This window comes from Hemitrygon akajei, chromosome 11, assembly GCF_048418815.1.
Source record: "Hemitrygon akajei chromosome 11, sHemAka1.3, whole genome shotgun sequence".
In the NCBI taxonomy this organism is placed as follows: Eukaryota; Metazoa; Chordata; class Chondrichthyes; order Myliobatiformes; family Dasyatidae; genus Hemitrygon; species Hemitrygon akajei.
In genome coordinates, this window is record NC_133134.1 from 74150508 (window position 1) to 74178298 (window position 27791).

General features: G+C 55.8%; 1 protein-coding gene and 1 non-coding gene across 2 annotated transcripts in view; one reads left to right on the forward strand and one right to left on the reverse strand.

The window, feature by feature from the left end:
• LOC140735723 (thrombospondin-3-like) overlaps positions 1–27791 on the forward strand; it is a 114367-nt gene that overhangs the window by 43219 nt on the left and 43357 nt on the right. The window contains 7 exon segments of the mRNA XM_073061143.1: positions 657–805; positions 8548–8688; positions 11262–11339; positions 14341–14493; positions 25351–25386; positions 25388–25462; positions 26980–27087. Coding sequence (XP_072917244.1) covers positions 657–805; positions 8548–8688; positions 11262–11339; positions 14341–14493; positions 25351–25386; positions 25388–25462; positions 26980–27087 — 740 coding nt within the window.
• On the reverse strand, positions 11129–11200 carry trnag-ucc (transfer RNA glycine (anticodon UCC)). The gene has a single exon. It is a non-coding gene; the product is annotated as a tRNA-Gly (tRNA).

Genomic DNA, 27791 nt, shown 5'->3' on the forward strand with positions numbered 1-27791 from the left:
AGTCGATGTTATGGGCCGAGACCCTTCGTCAGGACTGGAAAGGAAGGGGACAGTAGCCAGAGGAGGGGGAGGAGTACAAGCAGATGATAGGTGAGACCAGGTGAGGGGACAAAGTCGGAAGCTGAGAGGTGACAGGTAGAAGTGGTAAAAGGCTGAAGAGTAAGAGGGGAGTGGACCATGGGAGAAAGGGGAAGGAAGAGGAACACCAGAGGGAGCTGATGGTTAGATGAGGAGAGAAAGGGGTGAGAGGGGAGCTGGATTGGAACGAGAAGGACGGGGGAGTGCGGAGAAATTACCAGAAGTTAGAGAAATTGATGTTCACGCTATCAGGTTGGAGGCTCCCCAGACGTTGGTCCTGCAATGTAAGAGTGGCCTCATCTTGACCCTGGAGGAAGCCTTGCTGTGTGAAGTGGTTTGGCCCGTTGGAATCCTTCACGATAGGATTAGATGGGAAGCGTTTTGGCCCTTTGGGATTCTGTACTCTGGGAGTAGATGGAAGTGGACATTTGTACTGTGGGAATGAATGGGAATGCTTTTGGTCCGTAGGGATTCTATCAGTGGGATTCACTGGGAGCACTTGTGATCCACTCTACTGAAGTTTAAGAGCCAGTGTGGGTTTTTAAAATATAACCAGCCCTCTTGCCTTCACCTCCAAGGCTTCCACGAGCATCGGTCCAGGTGCGACCCCAACCCCTGCTTTGAGACCGTGACGTGTCGGGAGACGTACGAGTATCCGGGGTACCGCTGTGGATCGTGTCCTGAGGGCTTCACCGGGAACGGCTCACACTGCAGTGATATCGATGAGGTCAGTAATCGGCGACCCACAGCTCCGATACCCGGAATCGAGCTGACGTGGGCGGGTTAAAGCGCAGCTGCTGAAAATCCGAACAAAAGCAGAAAAGGCTGGAAATGCTCAGCAGGTCAGGCAGCGTCCGTGGGAAGAGAAACGGGTTGTCAGGACTGGGAGGGAGATAAAGTGGGTGTTAGGCTTCAGGGAGGTGGGGGAGAAAGGGTGTCTCTGAGGGGGTAAAACCAGTGTGAGCATTGGGATAAGCCATGGACAACCTCTGGGTGACTGCCATTCTCTGCACTAAGATTTGGAACATAGAATAGTACAGCACATTACAGGCTCTTCGGCCCACAATGTTGTGCCGACCCTCAAACCCTGCCTCCCATGTAACCCCCCACCTTAAATTCCTCCATATACCTGTCTAGTAGACTTTTAAACTTCACTAGTGTATCTGCCTCCACCACTGACTCAGGCAGTGCATTCCACGCACCAACCACTCTCTGAGTGAGAAACCTTCCTGTAATATCCCCCTTGAACTTCCCTCCCCTTACCTTAAAGCCATGTCCTCTTGTACTGAGCAGTGGTGCCCTGGGGAAGAGGCGCTGGCTGTCCACTCTGTCTATTCCTCTTAATAACTTGTACACAATTTGCTCAGCTTCCTACTTCCAGTTGCCTCAGCTTCTGATTTTGGGCACCTGGCGCTCGGGGTTCTCGTGTTCATTCGATGGGGATTCTGGTCACGAGGATGTCTGTGAAGAGTTTGAATTCCAGGTTGTATACTGTACGCATTCTCTGATATCAAATGGAACCAGTGGGTCGATTGGGGGGTGTGGGGGTGAATCTCCTCGCCGATCTGCTCCTGGACCCACTCAAGGAGGCCATTCACACTCAGTGGCTCTCCCCAGGCTGACTATGTGCCTGTCTTCAGCTTCAGATTTGTACCCCTGTACGTCGAAACATTCAGTGGCTGTTAAACTCCAACATGGCATGCCCACAAAACCCTTCCCCAACCTCACACTCACAGGAGGCCTTAACCCCAGGACAGGGTGACTTTGGGCATTCCAGTCCTTGGCCCCTGGCCCCAGACACTCAGACGTCAGACCTCCAACCTCTTCTGAGGATACAACCATGGCCAGTGTTAACATAAAAATATATTTTAAAACATAATTTTTTAAATACACATACACAATTGCACATACATTAAATTCCTCATACTGTGTAAAAAAACATAGAAACATAGAAAACCTACGGCACAGTACAGGCCCTCCAACGCACAAAGTTGTGCCGAACACGTCCCTACCTTAGAAATTACTAGGCTTACCTATAGCCCTCTGTTTTACTAAGCTCCATGTACCTATCCAAAAGTCTCTTAAAAGACCCTATTGTAGAAACATAGAAAATAGGTGCAGGAGTAGGCCATTGGGCCCTTCGAGCCTGCACCGCCATTCAGTATGATCATGGCTGATCATCCAACTCAGAACCCTGTACCTGCTTTCTCTCCATACCCCCGATCCCTTTAGCCACAAGAGCCGTATCTAACTTCCTCTTAAATATAGCCAATGAACCGGCCTCAACTGTTTCCTGTGGCAGAGAATTCCACAGATTCACCACTCTCTGTGTGAAGAAGTTTTTCCTCATCTCGGTCCTAAATAGCTTCCCCTTTATCCTTAAACTGTGACTCCTCACTCTGGACTTCCCCAACATTGGAAACAATCTTCCTGCATCTAGCCTGTCCAATCCCTTTAGAATTTTATACGTTTCAATAAGATCCCCCCCTCAATCTTCTAAATTCCAGTGAGTATAAGCCTAGTCGATCCAGTCTTTCTTCATATGGAAGTCCTGCCATCCCAGGAATCAATCTGGTGAACCTTCTCTGTACTCCCTCTATGGCAAAAATGTCTTTCCTCAGATTAGGGGACCAAAACTGCACACAATATTCTAGGTGTGGTCTCACCAAGGCCTTGTACAACTGCAGTAGAACCTCCCTACTCCTGTACTCAAATCCTTTTGCTATGAATGCAAACATACCATTCGCCTTTTTCACCGCCTGCTGTACCTGCATGCCCACTTTCAATGACTGGTGTACAATGACACCCAGGTCTCGTTGCATATCCCCTTTTCCTAATCGGCCATCATTCAGATAATAATCTATTTTCCTGTTCTTGCCACCAAAATGGATAACCTCACATTTATCCACATTAAATTGCATCTGCCATGAATTTGCCCAATCACCTAACCTATCCAAGTCACCCTACATCCTCTTAGCATCCTCCTCACAGCTAACACCGCCGCCCAGCTTCGTGTCATCCGCAAACTTGGAGATGCTGCATTTAATTCCCTCGTCTAAATCATTAATATATATTGTAAACAACTGGGGTCCCAGCATTGAGCCTTGCGGTACCCCACTAGTCACTGCCTGACATTCTGAAAAGGTCCCGTTTACTCCCACTCTTTGCTTCCTGTCTGCCAACCAATTCTCTTATCCACATCAATACCATACCCCCAATACCATGTGCTTTAAGTTTGCACACTAATCTCCTGTGTGGGACCTTGTCAAAAGCCTTCTGAAAATCTAAATATACCACATCCACTAGTTCTCCCCCATCCACTCTACTAGTTACATCTTCAAAAAATTCTATAAGATTCGTCAGACATGATTTTCCTTTCACAAATCCATGCTGACTTTGTCCGATGATTTCACCTCTTTCCAAATGTGCTGTTATCACATCTTTGATAACCGACTCTAGCATTTTCCCCACCACCGATGTCAGACTAACCGGTCTATAATTCCCCGGTTTCTCTCTCCCTCCTTTTTTAAAATGTGGGGTTACATTAGCCACCCTCCAATCCTCAGGACCTAATCCAGAATTTAAGGAGTTTTGAAAAATTATCACTAATGCATCCATTATTTCTTGGGCTACTTCCTTAAGCACTCTGGGTTGCAGACCATCTGGCCCTGGGGATTTATCTGCCTTTAATCCTTTCAATTTACCTAACACCACTTCCCTACTAACATGTATTTCCCTCAGTTCCTCCATCTCTCTAGACCCTTGGTCCCCTACTATTTCCAGAAGATTATTTACGTCCTCCTTAGTGAAGACAGAACCAAAGTCGTTATTCAATTGGTCTGCCATGTCTTTGTTCCCTATGATCAATTCACCTGTTTCTGACCGTAAGGGACTTACATAAGGGACTTAACCAATCTTTTTCTTTTCACATATCTATAAAAGCTTTTACAGTCAGTTTTTATGTTCCCTGCCAGCTTTCTCTCATAATCTTTTTTCCCTTTCCTAATTAAGCCCTTTGTCCTCCTCTGCTGGTCTCTGAATTTCTCCCAGTCCTCAGGTGTGCCGCTTTTTCTGGCTAATTTGTATGTTTCTTCTTTGGACTTGATACTATCCCTAATTTCCCTTGTCAGCCACGGGTGCACTACCTTCCCTGGTTTATTCTTTTGCCAAACTGGGATGAACAATTGTTGTAGTTCATCCATGTGATCTTTAAATGCTTGCCATTGCATATCCACCGTCAACCCTTTAAGTATCATTTGCCAGTCTATCTTAGCTAATTCACGTCTCATACCTTTAAAGTTACCCTTCTTTAAGTTCAGAACCTTTGTTTCTGAATTAACTATGTCACTCTCCATCTTAATAAAGAATTCCACCATATTATGGTCACTCTTACCCAAGGGGCCTCGCACGACAAGATTGCTAACTAACCCTTCCTCATTGCTCAATACCCAATCTAGAATGGCCTGCTCTCTAGTTGGTTCCTCGACATGTTGGTTCAGAAAACCATCCCGCATACATTCCAAGAAATCCTCTTTCTCAGCACCCTTACCAATTTGGTTCACCCAATCTATATGTAGATTGAAGTCATCCATTATAACTACTGTTCCTTTATTGCACGCATTTCTAATTTCCAGTTTAATGCCATCCCCAACCTCACTACTACTGTTAGGTGGCCTGTACACAACTCCCCCCAGCGTTTTCTGCCCCTTGGTGTTATGCAGCTCTACCCATATCGATTCCACATCCTCCAGGCTAATGTCCTTCTTTTCTATTGCGTTAATCTCCTCTCTAACTAGCAATGCTACCCGACCTCCTTTTCTTTCCTGTCTATCCCTCCTGAATATTGAATATCCCTGGATGTTGAGCTCCCATCCTTGGTCACCCTGGAGCCATGTCTCTGTGATCCCAACTATATCGTATTCATTAATAACTATCTGCACATTCAATTCATCCACCTTGTTACGAATGCTCCTTGCATTGACACACAAAGCCTTCAGGCTTGTTTTTACAGCACTCTTAGTCCTTATACAATTATGTTGAAAAGTGGCTGTTTTTGCTTTTTGCCCTGGATTTGCCTGCCTGCCACTTTTACTTTTCACCTTACTACTTTTTGCTTCTACCCTCATTTTACACCCCTCTGTCTCTCTGCACTTGTTCCCATCCCCCTGCCACATTAGTTTAAAGCCTCCTGAACAGCAGTAGCAAATGCTCCCCCTAGGACATTGGTTCCAGTCCAGCCCAGGTGCAGACCGTCCTGTTTATACCGGTCCCACCTCCCCCAGAACTGGTTCCAATGCCCCAGAAATTTGAATCCCTCCCCCTTGCACCATTTTTCAAGCCACGTATTCATCTGAAATATCCTCCTATTTCTACTCTGACTAGCACGTGACACTGGTAGTAATCCAGAGATTATTACCTTTGTGGTCCTACTTTTTAGTTTATCTCCTAACTCCCTAAATTCACCTTGTAGGACCTCATCCCGTTTTTTACCTATATTGTTGGTACCTATGTGCACCACGACCACTGGCTGTTCACCCTCCCATTCCAGAATGTCCTGCAGCCGTTCAGAGACATCCTTGACCCTTGCACCAGGGAGGCAACATACCATCCTGGAGTCTCGTTTGCGGCCACAGAAACGCCTATCTATTCCCCTTACAATCGAATCCCCGATCACTATAGCTCTCCCACTCCTTTTCCTTCCCTCCTGTGCCGCAGAGCCACCCATGGTGCCATGAACTCGGCTGCTGCTGCCTTCCCCTGATGAGACATCTCCCCCAACAGTATCCAAAACAGTATAACTGTTTAGGAGGGAGATGACCTCAGGGGACTCCTGCACTACCTGCCTACTGCTACGCTGTCTAGTGGCCACTCCTTCCCTTTCTGCCCGTGTAGCCTTTACCTGTGGTGTGGCCAACTCACTGAACGTGCTATTCACGACTTTCTCAGCATCACAGATGCTCCAGTATGAATCCACTTGCAGCTCCAGACGCTCAATGCGGTCTGCCAGAAGCTGCAGCTGGACACACTTCCTGCACACATCCGCCTCCACCACCGTTGCCAGCAGCCCATTCCACGCACTCACCACTCTCTGAGTAAAATACTTACCCCTGACATCTCCTCTGTACCTACTCCCCAGCACCTTAAACCTGTGTCCTCTTGTGGCAACCATTTCAGCCCTGGGAAAAAGCCTCTGACTACCCACACGATCAATGCCTCTCATCATCTTGTACGCCTCTATCAGGTCACCTCTCATCCTCTGTCGCTCCAAGGAGAAAAGGCTGAGTTCACTCAACCTATTCTCATAAGGCATGCTCCCCAATCCAGGCAACATCCTTGTAAATCTCCTCTGTACCCTTTCTATTGCTTCCACATCCTTCCTGTAGTGAGGCGACCAGAATTGAGCACAGTACTCCAAGTGGGGTTTGACCAGGGTCCAATATAGCTGCAATATCACCTCTTGGCTCCTAAACTCAATCCCACGATTGATGAAGGCCTTCGTCACTGTACGCCTTCTTAACCACAGAGTCAACCTGCGCAGCTGCCTAGAGCACCCTATGGACTCGAACACCAAGATCCTTCTGATCCTCCACACTGTCAAGTCTTACCATTAATACTATATTTTGTCAACATAATTGACCTACCACAATGTATGTAAATATAACATTAAATCACGTTAAATTACCTCATACTGTGTAATGTAAATATTATATTCAATGCTGGCCACAGACGTTCAAGAGTATTCAAGATTGTTTAATGTCATTCCCAGTACACAAGTGTAAAGGAGGACGAAATAATCATTCCTCTGGATCCGACGCAGCACAAAATAAAACAAGACAGAATAATAAAAGACACAGGAAATGATAAAGTAATGGTGGTGGGGGTTGTGGGGGGGGGGGTGCAGTGGTGTTGATTGGCTTTACCGTTTGGGGAAAGTAGCCGGTGGGCCTGGTGTGGATGCTACGTAGCCTCCTCCCCGATGGGAGTGGGACAAGCAGTCCATGAGCAGGGTGGGTGGGATCCTTCATGATGTTACTGAACCTTAACTGCAACAGACCACTGGAGCCGGCAGTGAGTGAGTTTAGCTTTTAACTCGGAGTCTGTCCCACACAATGACGTGGATTCATTACTCTGACACCTACCAGTCCACGGTGAAAATCTGCGCGCCTTCGCAGATCGTGCGTGGGTGCGTGGAATGCACTGCTGGCGACAGTGGTGGAGGCCGATTCAACAGGGTCTTTTAAGAGACTCTTAGACAGGTACATGGAGCTTAGTAAAATAGAGGGCTATGCGGCAGGGAAATTCCAGGCAGTTTCTAGAGTAGGTTACAGGGTCGGCACAACATTGTGGGCCGAAGGGCCTGTAATGTGCTGTAGATTTTCCATGCTCTGTGTTTCTAACAGAGAACATTACAGCATAATACAGGCCCTTCGGCCCACAATGTTGTGCTGACCTTTTAGCCTACACTAAGATCAATCAAACCCTTCCCTTCCCCTCAGCCGTCCATTTTCCTTCCATCTGATGTGCCTATCCGAGAGTCTCCTAAATGCCCCTAATGTATCTGCCTTTACCCCCACCCCACACACCCACACCCACCACTCTCCGTGTAAATGACTTGCCCCTGACATCCCCTCCTTCCGCTTCCCTTTAGAACGATGGGTACGTGGAGATAATGGGAAAGCAATCAGAGAATGCAGAAGATGATAATCACACGAGATCCTGCCGATGCTGGAAATCCGGAGCAACATGCTGGAGGAACTCAGCAGGTCGGGCAGCGTCTATGGAGGGTGTGTGAGCATCTATGAACATCAACGTTTCCGGCTGCCGTCCTCTCCCCCCTCCTTTCTTACTGTGACTTCTGCCCCTTTCCTTTCCAGTCCGGATGAAGGGTCCCGGCCCAAAATGTCGATGGTTTATTCCTCTCCATAGACGCTGCCCGACCTGCTGAGTCCCTCCAGCATTTTGTGCGTGTTACAACAGAGTGCAGAATGGAGTTTTACTCCTGTAGAGAAAGAGCAGCGCAGGCAGACAATAAGGTGCGAAGACCACAATGAAGTAGACGGAGAGATGGAGAGATTATCGTTACAGTACAGGCGGTCCGCTCAAGGGTCTGATAACAGCAGGGTAGAAGCTGTCCTTGAGCCTGCTTTCAGCCTGATGGTGGGGTGGGGGGGGGGGGGTCAGAGAAATCAGAATGAGTTGGGAGGAGTCCTCGATTGTGCTGGCTGCCCTGCTGAGGTGTAGACAGGAGTCCAGGGAGGGGAGGCTGGTTTCTGTAGCTCTCTGAAGTTGCTACGCTGAGCTGTGATGTGTCCGGATAGGGGCCCCTCCGTGGTGCAGGTGGGTGGGGGTCACTGGGGACTTGCCAGACTGAAGAAGTAGAGAAGTTGGTGGTTGGGCCAGGACGGACGACTGGTGACAGGTGCACCCAGGAACCTGAAGCTCACGACCAGCTGTTGTTTCACTCTGCAGTGTACCTTTGCCAACCCGTGCTTCTCCGAATCCAAGTGTATAAACGCGGTGCCCGGATTCCGGTGTGAGCCCTGTCCTGTGGGATACAGCGGGAATGTTGTCGCCGGTGTGGGCGTGGACAGTGCAAAGACCATGAAGCAGGTGAGCCAACGTGTCGGGGGCCACAGGGGAGGGCCAGGCACCGTGAGGCCCAGGTCTGAAATCCGCGTCCTCCGATCCAGCGGTTTGGGGGCTGTCGGATCTGCCCACCCGCTACTTGTCCAGCACAGGAGGGGGCAATTGGACCAGGTTCCCGATAGTGAGTGCCCTGAAGGTGGAGAAAATTCAGGAAACGAGGACTACAAAAGCGGGCACAAGATGGGTAAATGGTAGGTAAAATCTGTTGGGTCTGGAGCAGGTCCCCGAGGGTGGAGATGTGTGGGTGTGTCTGCATGTTTGTCCATATGTGAGTGGGTGAGGTGTGTGCACTTTGTCACGTGTCCACAAACAAGTTCAGAGTGAAACTTATTATCAGAGTTCATACACATCACCACGTACAACCCGGTTCATCTTCCCGCGGGCACACACAGCAAATCTGTAGAACAGTGACTGTAAACAGGAGCAGTGAAAGAGCAGGAGCACAGAAGACAACAAACTGTATATAAATAAATAGCAATAAATATGAGAGTATGAAATAACAAGATAGAGTCCTTAAAGTGAGATCATTGGTTGTGGGGACATCTCAATAGTTGAGTGTAGTTATCCCCTTTGTTCAAGAGCCTGATGATTGAGAGGCAGTAACTGTTCTTGAAACTAGTGGTGTGAGTCCTGAGGCTCCTGTACCATCTACCTTGATAGCAGCAATGAGAAGACAGCATGGTCTGGGCCGTGAGGATTGCTGATGATGGACGCTGCTGTTCTACCACAGCATTTCATGTAGATGTGCTCAGTGGTTGGGAGGGCTTTACCGTGGAATAGGGCCAAATCACTACCTTGGGTAGGATTTTCCTCTCAAAGGCATTGGTGTGTGTGTGTGTGTGTATGTCTGTGTGTCTGTGTGTGTGTGTATGTCTGTGTGTGTGTGTGTGTGTGTGTGTCTGTGTGTGTGTGTGTGTGTCTGTGTGTGTGTGTGTGTGTGTGTGTGTGTGTATGTGTGTGTGTGTGTGTGTGTATGTCTGTGTGTGTGTCTGTGTGTGAGTGTGTGTGTATGTCTGTGTGTGTGTGTGAGTGTGTGTGTATGTCTGTGTGTGTGTATGTGTGTGTGTGTGTGAGTGTGTGTATGTGTGTGTGTGAGTGTGTGTATGTCTGTGTGTGTGTGTGTGTGTGTGTCTGTGTGTGTGTGTGTATGTCTGTGTGTGTGTGTATGTCTGTGTGTGTGTGTGTGTGAGTGTGTGTGTCTGTGTGTGTGTGAGTGTGTGTGTATGTGTGTGTGTATGTCTGTGTGTGTGTGTGTGTCTGTGTGTGTGTGTGTATGTCTGTGTGTGTGTGTGAGTGTGTGTATGTCTGTGTGTGTGTGTGTATGTGTGTGTCTGTGTGTGTATGTCTGTGTGTGTGTGTGTATGTGTGTGTCTGTGTGTGTGTGAGTGTGTGTGTATGTCTGTGTGTGTGTGTCAGTGTGTGTGTGTGTGTGTATGTCTGTGTGTGTGTGAGTGTGTGTGTGTGTGTGTGTGTGTGTGTGTGTGTGTGTGTGTGTGTGTGTGTGTGTGTGTGTGTGTGTGTATGTGTGTGTGTGAGTGTGTGTATGTCTGTGTGTGAGTGAGAGACTCGGCCCCTCTCCTTTCCAGAAGAAAGCGTATGCGCAAGGAAAGACCCTTCCTTTGCGGAGCATTGGGATGTGGCCTCAACGGCAGCCAGCGACATTCATCAAGCAAACTCCCAAGATCTCTTGAAATGGGACGGGGTTCGTCTGTCATTGCCGTGTGCACAGAGAAACAGTGAAAATCTTAGAGAGTTCATACCACACATCGAAGTCGTTAGAAAGGAAACCAGAGGACAGTGGGGTAGACTAGGAGATACAGCGTTCACCTTCTACTTCTTGAAATGCGGTCGGTTCAAGAGCCTGATGCCAGCCGGATAGAAGTTGCCCTTGAGCCTGGCGGTTCGTGCTTTCAGGCGTACAGGTATTTCCAGTCGGATGGGGGCGGGGGGAGAGGGAGAGAGCCCGGGGTGAGGACGGGTCCTGGATTGTGTTTGCGGGACGTTCAGAACTCCCCACCGGGCCGCGGGCCGCGGGCCGCCCAGCAGGAGGAGGTGCGATGGCGCCGGGCGGCCAGCAGGGAGCAGCAGACAACGGCGGCAGCGTTCGGTGACCCGAGCAGGCAGAGAAATCTGAATCTCGTCAGGTTTAATATCACTAATTCACTAATCACTAAAAGAAAAACTACAAAATAATTTTAGAGGGGGAAATGAATAAAATTAAATGTGGTCAACACTAGTACGTGAGTTCATTGTGGGTTCAGAGGACGAGGGGAAGGAGCTGTGTGTTTCTTCAGGCTCCTGTCCTTTATGGTAGCAACGAGAGGAGGGCAAGTCCCGGGTGATGATGCCGCCTTTGGAACATGTTCTCTGGCATCCTCAGTTAATGTGGGGCCCCCAAAACTTCTGCGATGGCCGGGAATCGAACCCGGGTCAACTGCTTGGAAGGCAGCTATGCTCACCACTATACCACCATCGCAACTCTGTACAACATAACGGTGCGGTAGCCGCTGACTTTACCCTCTCTCTCCCTCTCCCAGGTCTGCCTGGACGTTGATGAGTGCAACGACGGCAACAACGGAGGCTGCACCGCCAACTCGATCTGCACCAACACCGTGGTGAGTGTCAGCCATTCCCGGGCCGGGCGCCTCCGCTCGACGTCTCAAAGTTAATTTATTGCCCAAGTGTGTGTATGTCACCATATAAGGCCATAGGACATGGCAGCAGGATTACAAACGAGGGGAAATTTGTCACTCCCCCCCCCCCCCCCCCCCCACCTTCTGATTCTGTCTTCTCATCTTTTTTTTCTCCAGTCCTCATGAAGGGTCTCGGCCCCAAACGTCGACTGCACTCTTTTCCAAAGATGCTGTCTGGCCTGCTGAGTTCTGTGTGTGTGTTGCTGAGAGCAGAATTAGGCCATTTGGCCCATCGAGTTTGTTCTGCCATTCCATCATGGCTGGTTTATTGCCCCTCTCTACCCAACTCTCGCCTTTTCCCGTCCCCTTGACGCCTGACTGATCAAGAGCCTATCAACTTCTACTTTAAATGTACCCAATGATTTATAATACAACATTACAATGAACTTTACCAACTGCACAGAAACAAAGACTGACAACCCATTGAAAACGGGCCGAAACCCTCCATCGGGATCGATTCACCTTCACCACTAACTTCCACGTTGCTCTCATTTTCACGTGGATCAATTCCAACGTTCCTCTCCCTTTTCTGGACCTCTTTCTCCCTCGTGGGAGGGAGATTAAAGTTAGCGCCTGATGCTGGGTTTCGACCTGAGACGTTGACAACTCCTTTCCCCTCTCCCACGGGCTCTCCTTCACCCGTTGCGATGCTCCGGATCAGGAGAAGATCTGCGGGTGCTGGAAATCCAGAACAACACACACACAAAGTGCTGGAGGATCTCAGCAGGGCCAGGCGGCACCTACAGAGGGAGGTAAACAGTCAACATTTCAGTCAAAGACCTTTCATCAGGACTGGAAAGGAAGGGGGAATAAGGAGATGGAGGGAGGGGGAGGAGGACAAGCTGGCAGGTGACAGGTGAGATCAGCTGAGGGGGAAGGTGGGTGGCGGTGGGGATGAAGTAAGAAGCATAGATGGGAGGTCTTGTTTAGAGCTGCCGACTGGGGGACAGGCTATTCTGGATTGGGTGTTGTGTAATGAACCAGATTTCATTAGGAAGCTTAAGGTAAAGGAACCCTTGGGAGGCAGTGATCCTAATATGATAGAATTCATTCTGCAGTTTGAGAAGGAGAAGCCGAAGTCAGCAGTATCATTATTACAGTGGAATAACAGGAATTACAGAGGCACTAGAGAGGAGTTGGCCAAAGTTGATTGCAAGGAACACTTGCAGGGATAACGGCAGAGCTGGAATGGTTGGAGTTTCTGGGTGCAATTCGGAAGCTGCAGGATAGATACATCCCAAAGAGGAAGAAGTATTTTAAAGGCAGGAGGACACAACCATGGATGACGAGGGAAGTCAAAGCCAAATAGAGCAAAAATTAGTGGGAAGTTAAGAGGATTGGGAAGCTTTGAATAATCAACAGAAGGCAACTAAAAAAGTCATAGAGAAGGAAAAGAGGATACCAGAAGTTTCTTCAGGTTATACAAAGTGTTAAAGAGAGGTGAGTGTAGATATCGGACCACTGGAAAATGATGTTGGAGAGGTAGCAATTGGGGACAAGGGAACGGTGAACAAACTGAACAAGTGTCTTGCATCAGTCTTCCCTGTGGAAGACACGAGCAGTATTTTGGAAGTTCGAGATTGTCAGAACTGATGAATGGTTTTGGCCGGAAACTCTTTTCCATAGATGTTGCCTGGCCTGCTGAGATCCTCCGGCATTTTGTGTGTGTTGTTAGAATATGAAAGCAAGGATCCAATGCTGACATTGGAGAGGGTTCAAAGGAGGTTCACGATAATGATTCTGGGATTGAGGAGTGTTTGATGGCTCTGGGCCTGTACTCACTGGAATTCAGAAGAATGAAGGGAGATCTCATTGAACCCTATCGAATGTTGAAAGGCCTAGATAGAGTGGATGTGAAGAGGATGTTTCCTATGGTGGGGAATTCTAAGACCAGATGACACAGCCTCAGAATAGAGGGTCGCCCATTTAGGACAGAGATGAGGAGGACTTTTCTAGCCAGAAAATGAATTCATTGTCACAGGAGGCTGTGGAGGCCAACTCATTGGGTATATTTAAGGCAGAGGTTGATAGATTCTTGATTGGTCAGGGCATGAAGGGATATGGGGAGAAGGTAGGAGATTGGGGCTGAGAGGGAAACTCGATCAGCCATGATGAAATGGCGGAGCAGACGAAAGGCCAAATGGTCTCATTCTGCTCCTATATCGTATGGTCGTATGAAAGAGGTAAAGGGCTGGAGAGGAAGGAATCTGATAGGAGAGGAGAGTGGACCATGGGAGAAAGGGAAGGAGGAGGGGAACCAGGGGGAGGTGATGAGCGGGTGAGGAAAAGGGAAAGGACAAGAGGGGAACCAGAATGGGGAATGGGAGAAATGAAGACGGGGGTGAGAAATTGCCATGTTGAGGCCAAGCTCAGGTTGGAACAGCAACACCTATTTCTTCTGATGGCAAGAAGATTGATATCTCCAATTTCTGGTAATTTCTACCCTCCTTCCTTCCTCTTTGTCCATACCTCATTCTGGATTACCCTCTTGCTGCTTTTCCTCACTGGTCCATCTCCCTCACCCCCGTCTTCATTTCTCCCATTCCCCATTCTGGTTCCCCTCTTGTCCTTTCCCTTTTCCTCACCCGCTCATCACCTCCCCCTGGTACCCCTCCTCCTTCCCTTTCTCCCATAGTCTACTCTCCTCTCCTATCAGTTTCCTCTTCCTTAAGCCCTTTACCCCTCACCTACCACCTCCCAGCTCCCTCAACCCTCCCCTGCCCAAACACCCTCACCTATCATCTGCCAGCTTGTACTCCCCCACCTCCTTTTACTGATTTCTGCCCCCTTCCTTCCCAGTCCTGACGAAGGGCCTCGCCCCAAAACGTCGACTGTTTATTCCCCTCCGAAGATGCTGCCCAACCTGCCGAGTTCCTCCAGCATTGTGGCTCCGTCGTCTCTGACCTCTCCCTGCTCCCCTCAGGGCTCCTTCCAGTGCGGCCCGTGCCGGAATCGGTTTCACGGGAACCAGACGGTCGGCTGCCGAGAGCTGAAGTCCTGCAGCAGCCCCAGCTTTAACCCTTGTGATGTCAACGCTTGGTGCACCGTCGAGAGGAACGGGGAAGCCTCCTGTCACGTGAGTCTAACTGCAGGATTGCGTTTATCACCGCCGGCTTGTACCACGTGAATGTTGTTATGCGGCAGCAGAAGGGAGCAAAGATCCTCATGGCCATTGTGTCTTAGCTGTCTACAAGATACACAAACCAGGGCAGTCGGATACGGCGAGTAAGCTGTTGCCCTTGTAGCAGGCTCCCTCTCTCCATGATGAATCCAAAGGAACGCCAGAGGTTGGCACCAGCGGTGTCGCGGGCAGTGGCCCCTCTAACTTGTAAAGACCAGTGTGCGCAAAAATCTTGTCCTGTGCAATTTCCTGTCACTTGTGCACTGAATTTTATTAATTTTAACAGTTAGCAATACACTGTCAGTAAGAACTTTGATCTCCTCTGGGTTTGATCGTTTTCGCTCTCGTTCATCTGCACTCTCACAAAACACATAGCAGGCCTCGAGCGAGTCATGAAGGATTTTCTCGCAGGAGCTTTTGCATACCGTCCATATGTGATTTGCTTGCTAAATGACGCTCTACAAAGTCAGGTTTTCAAATATCATCCACTTCTTCCTGCTTGCAAGTTCTCCAGCAGCTTTTGCATCGCGACAATATACGCAGGTAACAGCAGTTTCTGTATTGTACGTAAACATTTCCTGTAGCTGCACGTTCCTGGCCTCATGAGCTTTTGGTGTAGCAGTTTCTACTGTTTCATTAAGCTGGTCCACTTGAAATGAACTTGCAGTTCTTTTGTGTTTACGCCCTTTGCTTCTTTGGAATTTGACATGGTGAATCAATAATTTCTTCAGTATAAACAGTATAATAAGCCAGTTCTAGAATCTGCAGACAAATCATCACAAACTCCACATTGTTAACATTGTCCGCGTCAGAAACCGGAAAAGGAAATGCGATTGTGTACGATCGTGAAAGATGCCAGTGAGGTAGAGGGTGACAACCTTCCGTGCGGTTTAAATTCCCTTGTGCGCGAGTAGCAAAAGATGGGTGTGGGGGCAAGCTCTAGAGGGAACGTTGATGGCAGGAGTTGCCAGTCAGCATTGGACTGCTCCGGATCTTTCGTCAGGGGTTAATCCTGAAGCCTCCCCCGTGAGCGGGTGGAGCCACAAGGCAGTGGAGGTTTGAGATCAGAGTTTTCCTTCTCCCAGATGAGCCGCCAGCCACGGCCGACGGAGTGACTGGTTTTACAGTGCCAGAAACCCAGCTCTGCCCTTTCTCCAGTCAGTAGAAACGGTTCTGCTGGGCTTAGTAGCTAAGCCACGCGTGAAGGCCAGGAGCTGGACTCGGTTCTCAGAGGCATTTGAGATGCACAGCCAAAGGTATAAAGTTATAAAACTTTGGGAAAATGAGAGAATAGTGCAAAGCAAAGAGATTCAGAAAGGTGATGGTGGAGGAGATTAAACTGCTTGCTGACGTGCAAACCCACCACCTGTACTGGGCACTGGCTGGTAGCAGCTTCTCACCAGAGTCCCCTGTCCTATCCTGGGCCAGTCTCTCTCAAGTTGTCCCCAAGTGTAGCCCATCCTTCCTGTCCCAGGATAAGGTCTTTGAAGCTTCTGTTGGTGTTTTACGGAACGGGGTTGCTAACCTCATGTCCAACAACCCCCCTCCCCACAGGAGCATCAATGGCAGAGTCGGAGGGGATAGAAGCTGTTCCTAATATGTTGAGTGTGCGTCTTCAGGTTTCTGTACCTCCTCCCTGAACAGAGGGTATGCCCCAGATGGTGGGGTCCGTAGTAATGGATGCTGCCTCTTGAGGCACCACCGTGTAATAGGGTGATAGAATCCGACAGCACTACAGCACAGAGACAGGCTGTCTGGCCCATCATGTCCATGGCAAACCATTACTTTGCCTAGTCCCAATGATCATACCCCCCAACCATGTATCTATCCAGAATAGTAGCACCCACATATTTATAAATAATTAATTCAAATTAAGACCTAAAATTAATTGGTATATTGTCACATGCACTGAGGTACAGTGAGAGCCTTGAGGAACGCACACAAAATGCTGGGGGAACTCAGCAAGTCCGGCAGGATCTATGGAGAGGAATAAACAGTTGATGTTTCGGACCGAGACCCTTCATCGGGTCTGGAAAGGAAGGGAGTAGAAACCGGAATGAAAATGGGATGGGGAGAGGAAGGAGTACAGCTGGGTGGTGATGGGTGAGGGTGGGGGATGGGTGGTGATTGGTGAGGGTGGGGTGAGGGTTGGGTGTGGGTGGTGATGGGTGAGGGTGGGGGATGGGCGGTGATGGGTGAGGCCAGGAGATGGGTGGTGACGGGTGAGGATGGGGGTGGGGGATGGGTGGTGATGGGTGAGGGTGGGGGATGGGTGGAGAGGGTGGGGTGTGGGTGGTGATGGGTGAGGGTGGGGGATGGGTGGTGATGGGTGAGACTGGGGGATGGGTGGTGATGGGTGAGACTGGGAGATGGGTGGTGATGGGTGAGGGTGGGGGATGGGTGGTGGGGGTGGGGTGTGGGTGGTGACAGGTGAGGCCAGGAGATAGGGGGTGGGTGATGACGGGTGAGGGTGGGGGATGGGTGGTGATGGGTGAGACGGGGGGATGGGTGGTGATGGGTGAGGCCGGGAGATGGGTGGTGATGGGTGAGACTGGGGGATGGGTGGAGAGGGAGGGGTGTGGGTGGTGACGGGTGAGACTGGGGGATGGGTGGAGAGGGAGGGGTGTGGGTGGTGACGGGTGAGACTGGGGGATGGGTGGTGATGGGTGAGACGGGGGGATGGGTGGTGATGGGTGAGGCCGGGAGATGGGTGGTGATGGGTGAGACTGGGGGATGGGTGGAGAGGGAGGGGTGTGGGTGGTGACGGGTGAGACTGGGGGATGGGTGGTGATGGGTGAGACTGGGAGATGGGTGGTGATGGGTGAGGGTGGGGGATGGGTGGTGGGGGTGGGGTGTGGGTGGTGACAGGTGAGGCCAGGAGATAGGGGGTGGGTGATGACGGGTGAGGGTGGGGGATGGGTGGTGATGGGTGAGACGGGGGGATGGGTGGTGATGGGTGAGGCCGGGAGATGGGTGGTGATGGGTGAGACTGGGGGATGGGTGGAGAGGGAGGGGTGTGGGTGGTGACGGGTGAGACTGGGGGATGGGTGGAGAGGGAGGGGTGTGGGTGGTGACGGGTGAGACTGGGGGATGGGTGGTGATGGGTGAGACGGGGGGATGGGTGGTGATGGGTGAGGCCGGGAGATGGGTGGTGATGGGTGAGACTGGGGGATGGGTGGAGAGGGAGGGGTGTGGGTGGTGACGGGTGAGACTGGGGGATGGGTGGAGAGGGAGGGGTGTGGGTGGTGATGGGTGAGACTGGGGGATGGGTGGTGATGGATGAGACTGGGGGATGGGTGGAGAGGGAGGGGTGTGGGTGGTGACGGGTGAGACTGGGGGATGGGTGGAGAGGGAGGGGTGTGGGTGGTGACGGGTGAGACTGGGGGATGGGTGGTGACGGGTGAGACTGGGGGATGGGTGGAGAGGGAGGGGTGTGGGTGGTGACGGGTGAGACTGGGGGATGGGTGGAGAGGGAGGGGTGTGGGTGGTGACGGGTGAGACTGGGGGATGGGTGGTGACGGGTGAGACTGGGGGATGGGTGGAGAGGGAGGGGTGTGGGTGGTGACGGGTGAGACTGGGGGATGGGTGGAGAGGGAGGGGTGTTGAGAAGCTGGGAAATGACAGGTGGAAAAAGGAAAGGGCTGAAGAAGGAATTTGACAGGGGAGGAGTTGGACCATGGGCGAGAAGACTGGCTCCTTTACCCTTCTTCTCCAGTCCTGATGCAGGGTCTCAGCCATTCATTCCTCTCCATAGATCCTGCCTGACTTGCTGAGTTCTGCCAGCATTTTGTGTGTGTTCCTCAAGGTGAAAAGCTTTTGTTTGCCTGACCTCCAGACCAATGATTTCATATGTAGATAGAGTAAAGGAAGCCCGAGTTCAGGGCACAGCATTCCAGTTACAGAGGACGTACAGTGCAGGTGGATGAGTTCATTCTCATGCGCACAAGGTCTGTAAGACATAGGAGCAAATTCGGCCATTCAGCCCATTGAGTCTGCTCTGCCATTCTATCATGGCTGTGTATACCCAGCTGCAATTACAGGATCATTAGAGGCAGATCACATTCACAAGAAAAATATAAATTAATCATAAGTTATACAAGAAAGAATGCATGAAAAGCGAAGGGTAATGTGTAAGGACCATGAGGAGCCACCCTCCTAGAGTTCTCTGATCCTGAGGTGCATCGCTGTGGGATGTTCACACTCTGGATATTTCTCCCCACACTTGCCCCGTGGGGACGTTTCCCCCTCCAGACCCATCTCACCGCGTGGCGGTGCCCCTCCCCCACCCCCAGACCCGTCTCGCTGCGCGGCAGTCCCCCCGCCCCCTCCCACCCACACTTTTTATTTTCCTCCAGTTCTATTTCGACGGCTTCCTTCACTAGCTGGTCCCAAAAGCCTTTGGCGTGGCACAGTCGTTTTGTGTTGTCGAAGTCCATCCTGTAGCCATTGTGAATACACTCCTACGATACATCTGCACAAACTTTCAAGTGATTTTTGGTGGCATATCAAATCTCCAGACTCCTAATGAAATATAGCCGCTGTTGTGCCATCTTTGTAGCTGCATCGATATGTCGGGACCAGGTTAGATCCTCAGAAATATTGACACCCAGGAACTTGAAACTGCTCTCTCTCTCCACTTCTGATCCCTCTATGAGGACTGGTGTGTGTTCCCTCGTCTTACCATTCCTGAAGTCCACAATCAGCTCTTTCGTCTTACTGACACTGAGTGTAAGGTTGTTGCTGCGACACCACTCCACTAGCTGGTATATCTCACTCCTGTACACCCTATCATCACCACCTGAAATTCTGCCAGCAATCATTGTATCATCAGCAAATTTATAGACGGCATTTGAACTGTACCTAGCCACACAGTCATGGGTGTAGAGAGAGCAGAGCATAAAACCCTGAGGTGTGGCAGATCGCCTCCCCGTGGGGGACCGCTCCCATGCCAGACCGCCTCCCCGCGGACGATGCTCCCATGCCAGACCGCCTCCCCGCGGACGATGCTCCCATGCCAGACCACCTCCCCGCGGACGATGCTCCCATGCCAGACCGCCTCCCCGCGGGGGGCCGCTCCCATGCCAGACCACCTCCCCGCGGGGGACCGCTCCCATGCTAGACCGCCTCCCCGCGGGGGGCCGCTCCCATGCCAGACCGCCTCCCCGCGGGGGGCCGCTCCCATGCCAGACCGCCTCCCCACGGGGGGCCGCTCCCATGCCAGACCGCCTCCCCACGGACGATGCTCCCATGTCAGACCGCCTCCCCGCGGACGATGCTCCCATGCCAGACCGCCTCCCCGCGGACGATGCTCCCATGCCGGACCGCCTCCCCGCGGATGATGCTCCCGTGCCGGACCGCCTCCCCGCGGACGATGCTACCATGCCAGACCGCCTCCCCGTGGGGGGCCGCTCCCATGCCAGACCACCTCCCCGTGGGGGGCCGCTCCCATGCCAGACCGCCTCCCCGCGGGGGACCGCTCCCATGCCAGACCACCTCCCCGCGGACGATGCTCCCATGCCAGACCGCCTCCCCGCGGGGGACCGCTCCCATGCCAGACCGCCTCCCCGCGGGGGGCCGCTCCCATGCCAGACCGCCTCCCCACGGGGGGCCGCTCCCATGCCAGACCGCCTCCCCACGGACGATGCTCCCATGCCAGACCACCTCCCCGCGGACGATGCTCCCATGCCAGACCGCCTCCCCGCGGGGGGCCGCTCCCATGCCAGACCGCCTCCCCGCGGACGATGCTCCCATGCCAGACCGCCTCCCCGCGGGGGACCGCTCCCATGCCAGACCGCCTCCCCGCGGGGGGCCGCTCCCATGTCAGACCGCCTCCCCGCGGACGATGCTCCCATGCCAGACCACCTCCCCGCGGACGATGCTCCCATGCCAGACCGCCTCCCCGCGGACGATGCTCCCATGCCAGACCACCTCCCCGCGGACGATGCTCCCATGCCAGACCGCCTCCCCGCGGACGATGCTCCCATGCCAGACCGCCTCCCCGCGGACGATGCTCCCATGCCAGACCGCCTCCCCGCGGACGATGCTCCCATGCCAGACCGCCTCCCCGCGGACGATGCTCCCATGCCAGACCGCCTCCCCGCGGGGGGCCGCTCCCATGCCAGATCGCCTCCCCGCGGACGATGCTCCCATGCCAGTCCGCCTCCCCGCGGGGGACCGCTCCCATGCCAGACCGCTTTCCCGCGGACGATGCTCCCATGCCAGACCGCTTCCCCGCGGACGATGCTCCCATGCCAGACCGCCTCCCCGTGGGGGGCCGCTCCCATGCCAGACCGCCTCCCCGTGGACGATGCTCCCATGTCAGACCGCCTCCCCGCGGACGATGCTCCCATGCCAGACCGCATCGCCGCGGACGATGCTCCCATGCCAGACCGCCTCCCCGCGGACGATGCTCCCATGTCAGACCGCCTCCCCGCGGATGATGCTCTCATGCCAGACCGCCTCCCCGCGGGGGGCCGCTCCCATGCCAGATCGCCTCCCCGCGGACGATGCTCCCATGCCAGTCCGCCTCCCCGCGGGGGACCGCTCCCATGCCAGACCGCTTTCCCGCGGACGATGCTCCCATGCCAGACCGCTTCCCCGCGGACGATGCTCCCATGCCAGACCGCCTCCCCGTGGGGGGCCGCTCCCATGCCAGACCGCCTCCCCGTGGACGATGCTCCCATGTCAGACCGCCTCCCCGCGGACGATGCTCCCATGCCAGACCGCCTCCCCGCGGACGATGCTCCCATGCCAGACCGCCTCCCCGCGGACGATGCTCCCATGCTAGACCGCCTCCCCGCGGACGATGCTCCCATGCCAGACCGCCTCCCCGTGGACGATGCTCCCATGCCAGACCGCCTCCCCGCGGACGATGCTCCCATGTCAGACCGCCTCCCCACGGACGATGCTCCCATGCCAGACCGCCTCCCCGCGGACGATGCTCCTATGCCAGACCGCCTCCCCGCGGACGATGCTCCCATGCCAGACCGCCTCCCCGCGGACGATGCTCCCATGCCAGACCGCCTCCCCGCGGGGGACCGCTCCCATGCCAGACCGCTTCCCCGCGGACGATGCTCCCATGCCAGACCGCCTCCCCGCGGACGATGCTCCCATGCCAGACCGCCACCCCGCGGACGATGCTCCCATGCCAGACCGCCTCCCCGCGGACGATGCTCCCATGCCAGACCGCCTCCCCGCGGACGATGCTCCCGTGCCAGACCGCCTCCCCGCGGACGATGCTCCCGTGCCAGACCGCCTCCCCGCGGACGATGCTCCCGTGCCAGACTGCCTCCCCGCGGACGATGCTCCCGTGCCAGACCGCCTCCCCGCGGACGATGCTCCCGTGCCAGACCGCCTCCCCGCGGACGATGCTCCCATGCCAGACCGCCTCCCCGCGGACGATGCTCCCATGCCAGACCGCCTCCCCGTGGGGGGCCGCTCCCATGCCAGACCGCCTCCCCGCGGATGATGCTCCCATGCCAGACCGCCTCCCCGTGGGGGGCCGCTCCCATGCCAGACTGCCTCCCCGCGGACGATGCTCCCATGCCAGACCGCCTCCCCGCGGACGATGCTCCCATGCCAGACTGCCTCCCCGCGGACGATGCTCCCATGCCAGACCGCCTCCCCGCGGGGGACCGCTCCCATGCCAGACCACCTCCCCCGCGGACGATGCTCCCATGCCAGACCGCCTCCCCGCGGACGATGCTCCCATGCCAGACCGCCTCCCCGCGGACGATGCTCCCATGCCATACCGCCTCCCCGCGGACGATGCTCCCATGCCAGACCGCCTCCCCGCGGGGGACTGCTCCCATGTCAGACCGCCTCCCCGCGGGGGACTGCTCCCATGTCAGACCGCCTCCCCGCGGGGGACTGCTACCATGTCAGACCGCCTCCCCGCGGGGGACTGCTCCCATGTCAGACCGCCTCCCCGCGGATGATGCTCCCATGCCAGACCGCCTCCCCGTGGACGATGCTCCCATGTCAGACCGCCTCCCCGCGGATGATGCTCCCATGTCAGACCGCCTCCCCGCGGGGGACTGCTCCCATGCCAGACCGCCTCCCCGCGGACGATGCTCCCATGCCAGACCACCTCCCCGTGGGGAGCCGCTCCCATGCCAGACCGCCTCCCCGCGGACGATGCTCCCATGCCAGACCGCCTCCCCGCGGGGGGCCGCTCCCATGCCAGATCGCCTCCCCGCGGACGATGCTCCCATGCCAGTCCGCCTCCCCGCGGGGGACCGCTCCCATGCCAGACCGCTTTCCCGCGGACGATGCTCCCATGCCAGACCGCTTCCCCGCGGACGATGCTCCCATGCCAGACCGCCTCCCCGTGGGGGGCCGCTCCCATGCCAGACCCGCCTCCCCGTGGACGATGCTCCCATGTCAGACCGCCTCCCCGCGGACGATGCTCCCATGCCAGACCGCATCGCCGCGGACGATGCTCCCATGCCAGACCGCCTCCCCGCGGACGATGCTCCCATGTCAGACCGCCTCCCCGCGGATGATGCTCTCATGCCAGACCGCCTCCCCGCGGGGGGCCGCTCCCATGCCAGATCGCCTCCCCGCGGACGATGCTCCCATGCCAGTCCGCCTCCCCGCGGGGGACCGCTCCCATGCCAGACCGCTTTCCCCGCGGACGATGCTCCCATGCCAGACCGCTTCCCCCGCGGACGATGCTCCCATGCCAGACCGCCTCCCCGTGGGGGGCCGCTCCCATGCCAGACCGCCTCCCCGTGGACGATGCTCCCATGTCAGACCGCCTCCCCGCGGACGATGCTCCCATGCCAGACCGCCTCCCCGCGGACGATGCTCCCATGCCAGACCGCCTCCCCGCGGACGATGCTCCCATGCTAGACCGCCTCCCCGCGGACGATGCTCCCATGCCAGACCGCCTCCCCGTGGACGATGCTCCCATGCCAGACCGCCTCCCCGCGGACGATGCTCCCATGTCAGACCGCCTCCCCACGGACGATGCTCCCATGCCAGACCGCCTCCCCGCGGACGATGCTCCTATGCCAGACCGCCTCCCCGCGGACGATGCTCCCATGCCAGACCGCCTCCCCGCGGACGATGCTCCCATGCCAGACCGCCTCCCCGCGGGGGACCGCTCCCATGCCAGACCGCTTCCCCGCGGACGATGCTCCCATGCCAGACCGCCTCCCCGCGGACGATGCTCCCATGCCAGACCGCCACCCCCGCGGACGATGCTCCCATGCCAGACCGCCTCCCCGCGGACGATGCTCCCATGCCAGACCGCCTCCCCGCGGACGATGCTCCCGTGCCAGACCGCCTCCCCGCGGACGATGCTCCCGTGCCAGACCGCCTCCCCGCGGACGATGCTCCCGTGCCAGACTGCCTCCCCGCGGACGATGCTCCCGTGCCAGACCGCCTCCCCGCGGACGATGCTCCCGTGCCAGACCGCCTCCCCGCGGACGATGCTCCCATGCCAGACCGCCTCCCCGCGGACGATGCTCCCATGCCAGACCGCCTCCCCGTGGGGGGCCGCTCCCATGCCAGACCGCCTCCCCGCGGATGATGCTCCCATGCCAGACCGCCTCCCCGTGGGGGGCCGCTCCCATGCCAGACTGCCTCCCCGCGGACGATGCTCCCATGCCAGACCGCCTCCCCGCGGACGATGCTCCCATGCCAGACTGCCTCCCCGCGGACGATGCTCCCATGCCAGACCGCCTCCCCGCGGGGGACCGCTCCCATGCCAGACCACCTCCCCGCGGACGATGCTCCCATGCCAGACCGCCTCCCCGCGGACGATGCTCCCATGCCAGACCGCCTCCCCGCGGACGATGCTCCCATGCCATACCGCCTCCCCGCGGACGATGCTCCCATGCCAGACCGCCTCCCCGCGGGGGACTGCTCCCATGTCAGACCGCCTCCCCGCGGGGGACTGCTCCCATGTCAGACCCGCCTCCCCGCGGGGGACTGCTACCATGTCAGACCGCCTCCCCGCGGGGGACTGCTCCCATGTCAGACCGCCTCCCCGCGGATGATGCTCCCATGCCAGACCGCCTCCCCGTGGACGATGCTCCCATGTCAGACCGCCTCCCCCGCGGATGATGCTCCCATGTCAGACCGCCTCCCCGCGGGGGACTGCTCCCATGCCAGACCGCCTCCCCGCGGACGATGCTCCCATGCCAGACCACCTCCCCGTGGGGAGCCGCTCCCATGCCAGACCGCCTCCCCGTGGACGATGCTCCCATGTCAGACAGCCTCCCCGCGGGGGGCCGCTCCCATGCCAGACCGCCTTCCCGCAGACGATGCTCCCATGCCAGACCGCCTCCCCGCGGACGATGCTCCCATGCCAGACTGCCTCCCCGTGGGGGGCCGCTCCCATGCCAGACCGCCTCCCCGCGGGGGGCCGCTCCCATGCCAGACCGCCTCCCCACGGACGATGCTCCCATGCCAGACCGCCTCCCCGCGGGGGGGCCGCTCCCATGCCAGACCGCTTCCCCGCGGGGGACTGCTCCCATGCCAGACCGCCTCCCCGCGGGGGGCCGCTCCCATGCCAGACCGCCTCCCCCACGGACGATGCTCCCATGCCAGACCACCTCCCCATGGGGGGCCGCTCCCATGCCAGACCGCCTCCCCCGCATGGGGCTGCTCCCCATGCCAGACCGCCTCCCCGTGGACGATGCTCCATTCTTCTTTAGGCATGGCTTGTGGTTTGCCCAATGGATTGCCATAGCTACCGGAGGAACCTGGCTGTTTTCTGGGCGGGATGTTCCTTCCCTTACCGCGAAGTGACCGTCTGTCGCAGGCGTCCCAACCCATTGGTCACCTCTGTCCTTTCCCCTGCAGTGCAAGGTCGGCTGGGCTGGGAACGGCTACGTGTGGTGGGCCAGACACGGACATCGACGGCTACCCCGACTATGACCTGCCCTGCATCGACAATAACCGTCACTGCAAGAAGGTAGGTGATAGGGTGACAGCAGAGGGGAGAGACCTCCGCCCACTTACCGGCCAGCCATCAATACTGCGGGTAATCTTGGAGCTAACCAGATGACCTGTTGCTAGTTATCACTGTTGACCAGATTACTGAGAGGAATGAGTGGACACGTAAGAGCAGTATTACACAGTTCAGATAATATCTGAAAGCGCAGCATTATTGGAACGTTCCCTCCTCACCACCCCTCCCAAACCGTGGCACTCTCTCCTCTCCGCACTGCCCCTCCCAAACCGTGGCACTCCCTCCTCACCGCACAGCCCCTCCCAAACCGTGGCACTCCCTCCTCACCACACTGCCCCTCCCGAACCGTGGCACTCCCTCCTCACCGCACTGCCCCTCCCGAACCATGGCACTCCCTCCTCACCGCACTGCCCCTCCCGAACCGTGGCACTCTCTCCTCACCACACTGCCCCTCCCAAACCGTGGCACTCCCTCCTCACCGCACAGCCCCTCCCAAACCGTGGCACTCCCTCCTCACCACACTGCCCCTCCCGAACCGTGGCACTCCCTCCTCACCGCACTGCCCCTCCCGAACCCTGGCACTCCCTCCTCACCGCACTGCCCCTCCCGAACCGTGGCGCTCTCTCCTCACCGCACTGCCCCTCCCAAACCATGGCACTCCCTCCTCACCGCACTGCCCCTCCCGAAACGTGGCACTCCCTCCTCACCGCACTGCCCCTCCCGAACCGTGGCACTCCCTCCTCACCACACTGCCCCTCCCGAACCGTGGCACTCTCTCCTCACCGCCCCTCCCAAACCGTGGCACTCCCTCCTCACCGCACTGCCCCTCCCAAACCGTGGCACTCTATCCTTGCCAATCCATCTCATCACTGCTCCTTCCACAGAGCCACACAGCCTCCCATAGTGCGTTAGTCCCCCCGCACTGCCCCTTCCTGAAGTGTACACTCCTTCCACACTGTCTCACCCCTCTCCCCTTTGTCCAGTTCAGCCACTGGAACAGTGTTCCTCCAGACCAAGACGTACAACACAGTAATACAACTCACACACACAACACACCAAGTAATATTACACTAGTAAATTAACAAATAATAAGGTGTATTTATGACAGAAGTTAGAAAGTAAACAGTGTAACGTTGCTGCTGCATCATACGTGATGAGACCGGGCTGGTGTCAGGGTGCCCAGTTGTCTCACAGCCTGGAGGAAGAGGCTGTTTCCCATTTAACAGATTTTGCCCTGATGCTACGGTACCTCCTGCCTGATGGTTGAGGGTTGGATGGGCGGGAGGGGTCGTTGACGACGTTAAGGGCCCTGCGTACGCAGTGCTCCTGGATGGGTGGAAGAGAGAGAATCCTCTCAGCAGTCCACGCAACTCTTTGTCGGGACCTGTAATTCCCGTGCCAGCGAATGCAGGTTCCCCACCCGAAACCTCGCTGTTCCTCCGGCCGGTCGCTCGTCACGCCAACGCCTGGCGCCTGCAATCTCTGGCGTCTCCATTTCCGTCTCTCTCTGCCCTCCCCAGGATAACTGCCGGTACACACCAAACTCGGGCCAGGAGGATGCGGACAAGGACGGCGTGGGAGACCAGTGCGATGACGATGCCGACGGTGACGGCATCAAGAACGTGCAGGTCAGCACCCCGACCCCTGACCCCCGACCCCGTCACCCCGGGGGAGCTGAGAGGCCGAGGCTTGTGCCCGGATGGTTCCTGCAGCACCTCCCTCTCGACCAGGGCCTGAGCAGTCCGCAGATCACGAACTCTAGATAATTACTGGTGGTTGTCTGTTGTATCGAGATGATGACAGGAACCTGTGCGGGAGAGTTTTTAAAGTGGAAAAGCCGTTTTGCTAGGACCACTCTCTGGATCTCAGAAGTCTGGGTCCAGCAGTACGAGTAGTCATCATTACTGGGGACTTGCTTTGTTGTAGATGACCCATGACTTCTTCTCTGCCTTGTCATGCCCTTCGCTCTCCCTGAGGCGTTGCGGTACCTCCTTCCTGGTCGTTGGATCTCGCGGCAGGTGTCATCCAGAGCAAGCCAGGCCAGGCCAGGCCAGGCACGTCCCTATCTCACTGGGTCACCCTCACCTGGTGTAGCCCGCCTGTCCAAGCAGAGTACCGGGGTGTGGCCCTTACAGACAGTTACTTGGAGCCACAGGTGAGGGCTGTGTGTCTGGTGGGGGCCGAAGGTGAGTGAGCTGCCCCAGAATGGACACGACACACCCCTTCACCAGAGGGGCTATCTCTCCCTGGACACCCCACACACTACTTTAGGAAATTAAGCCTTCCCCAGTTTCTGACTTTTTATTTTTAAGATTATTGCAGAGAACAAGGC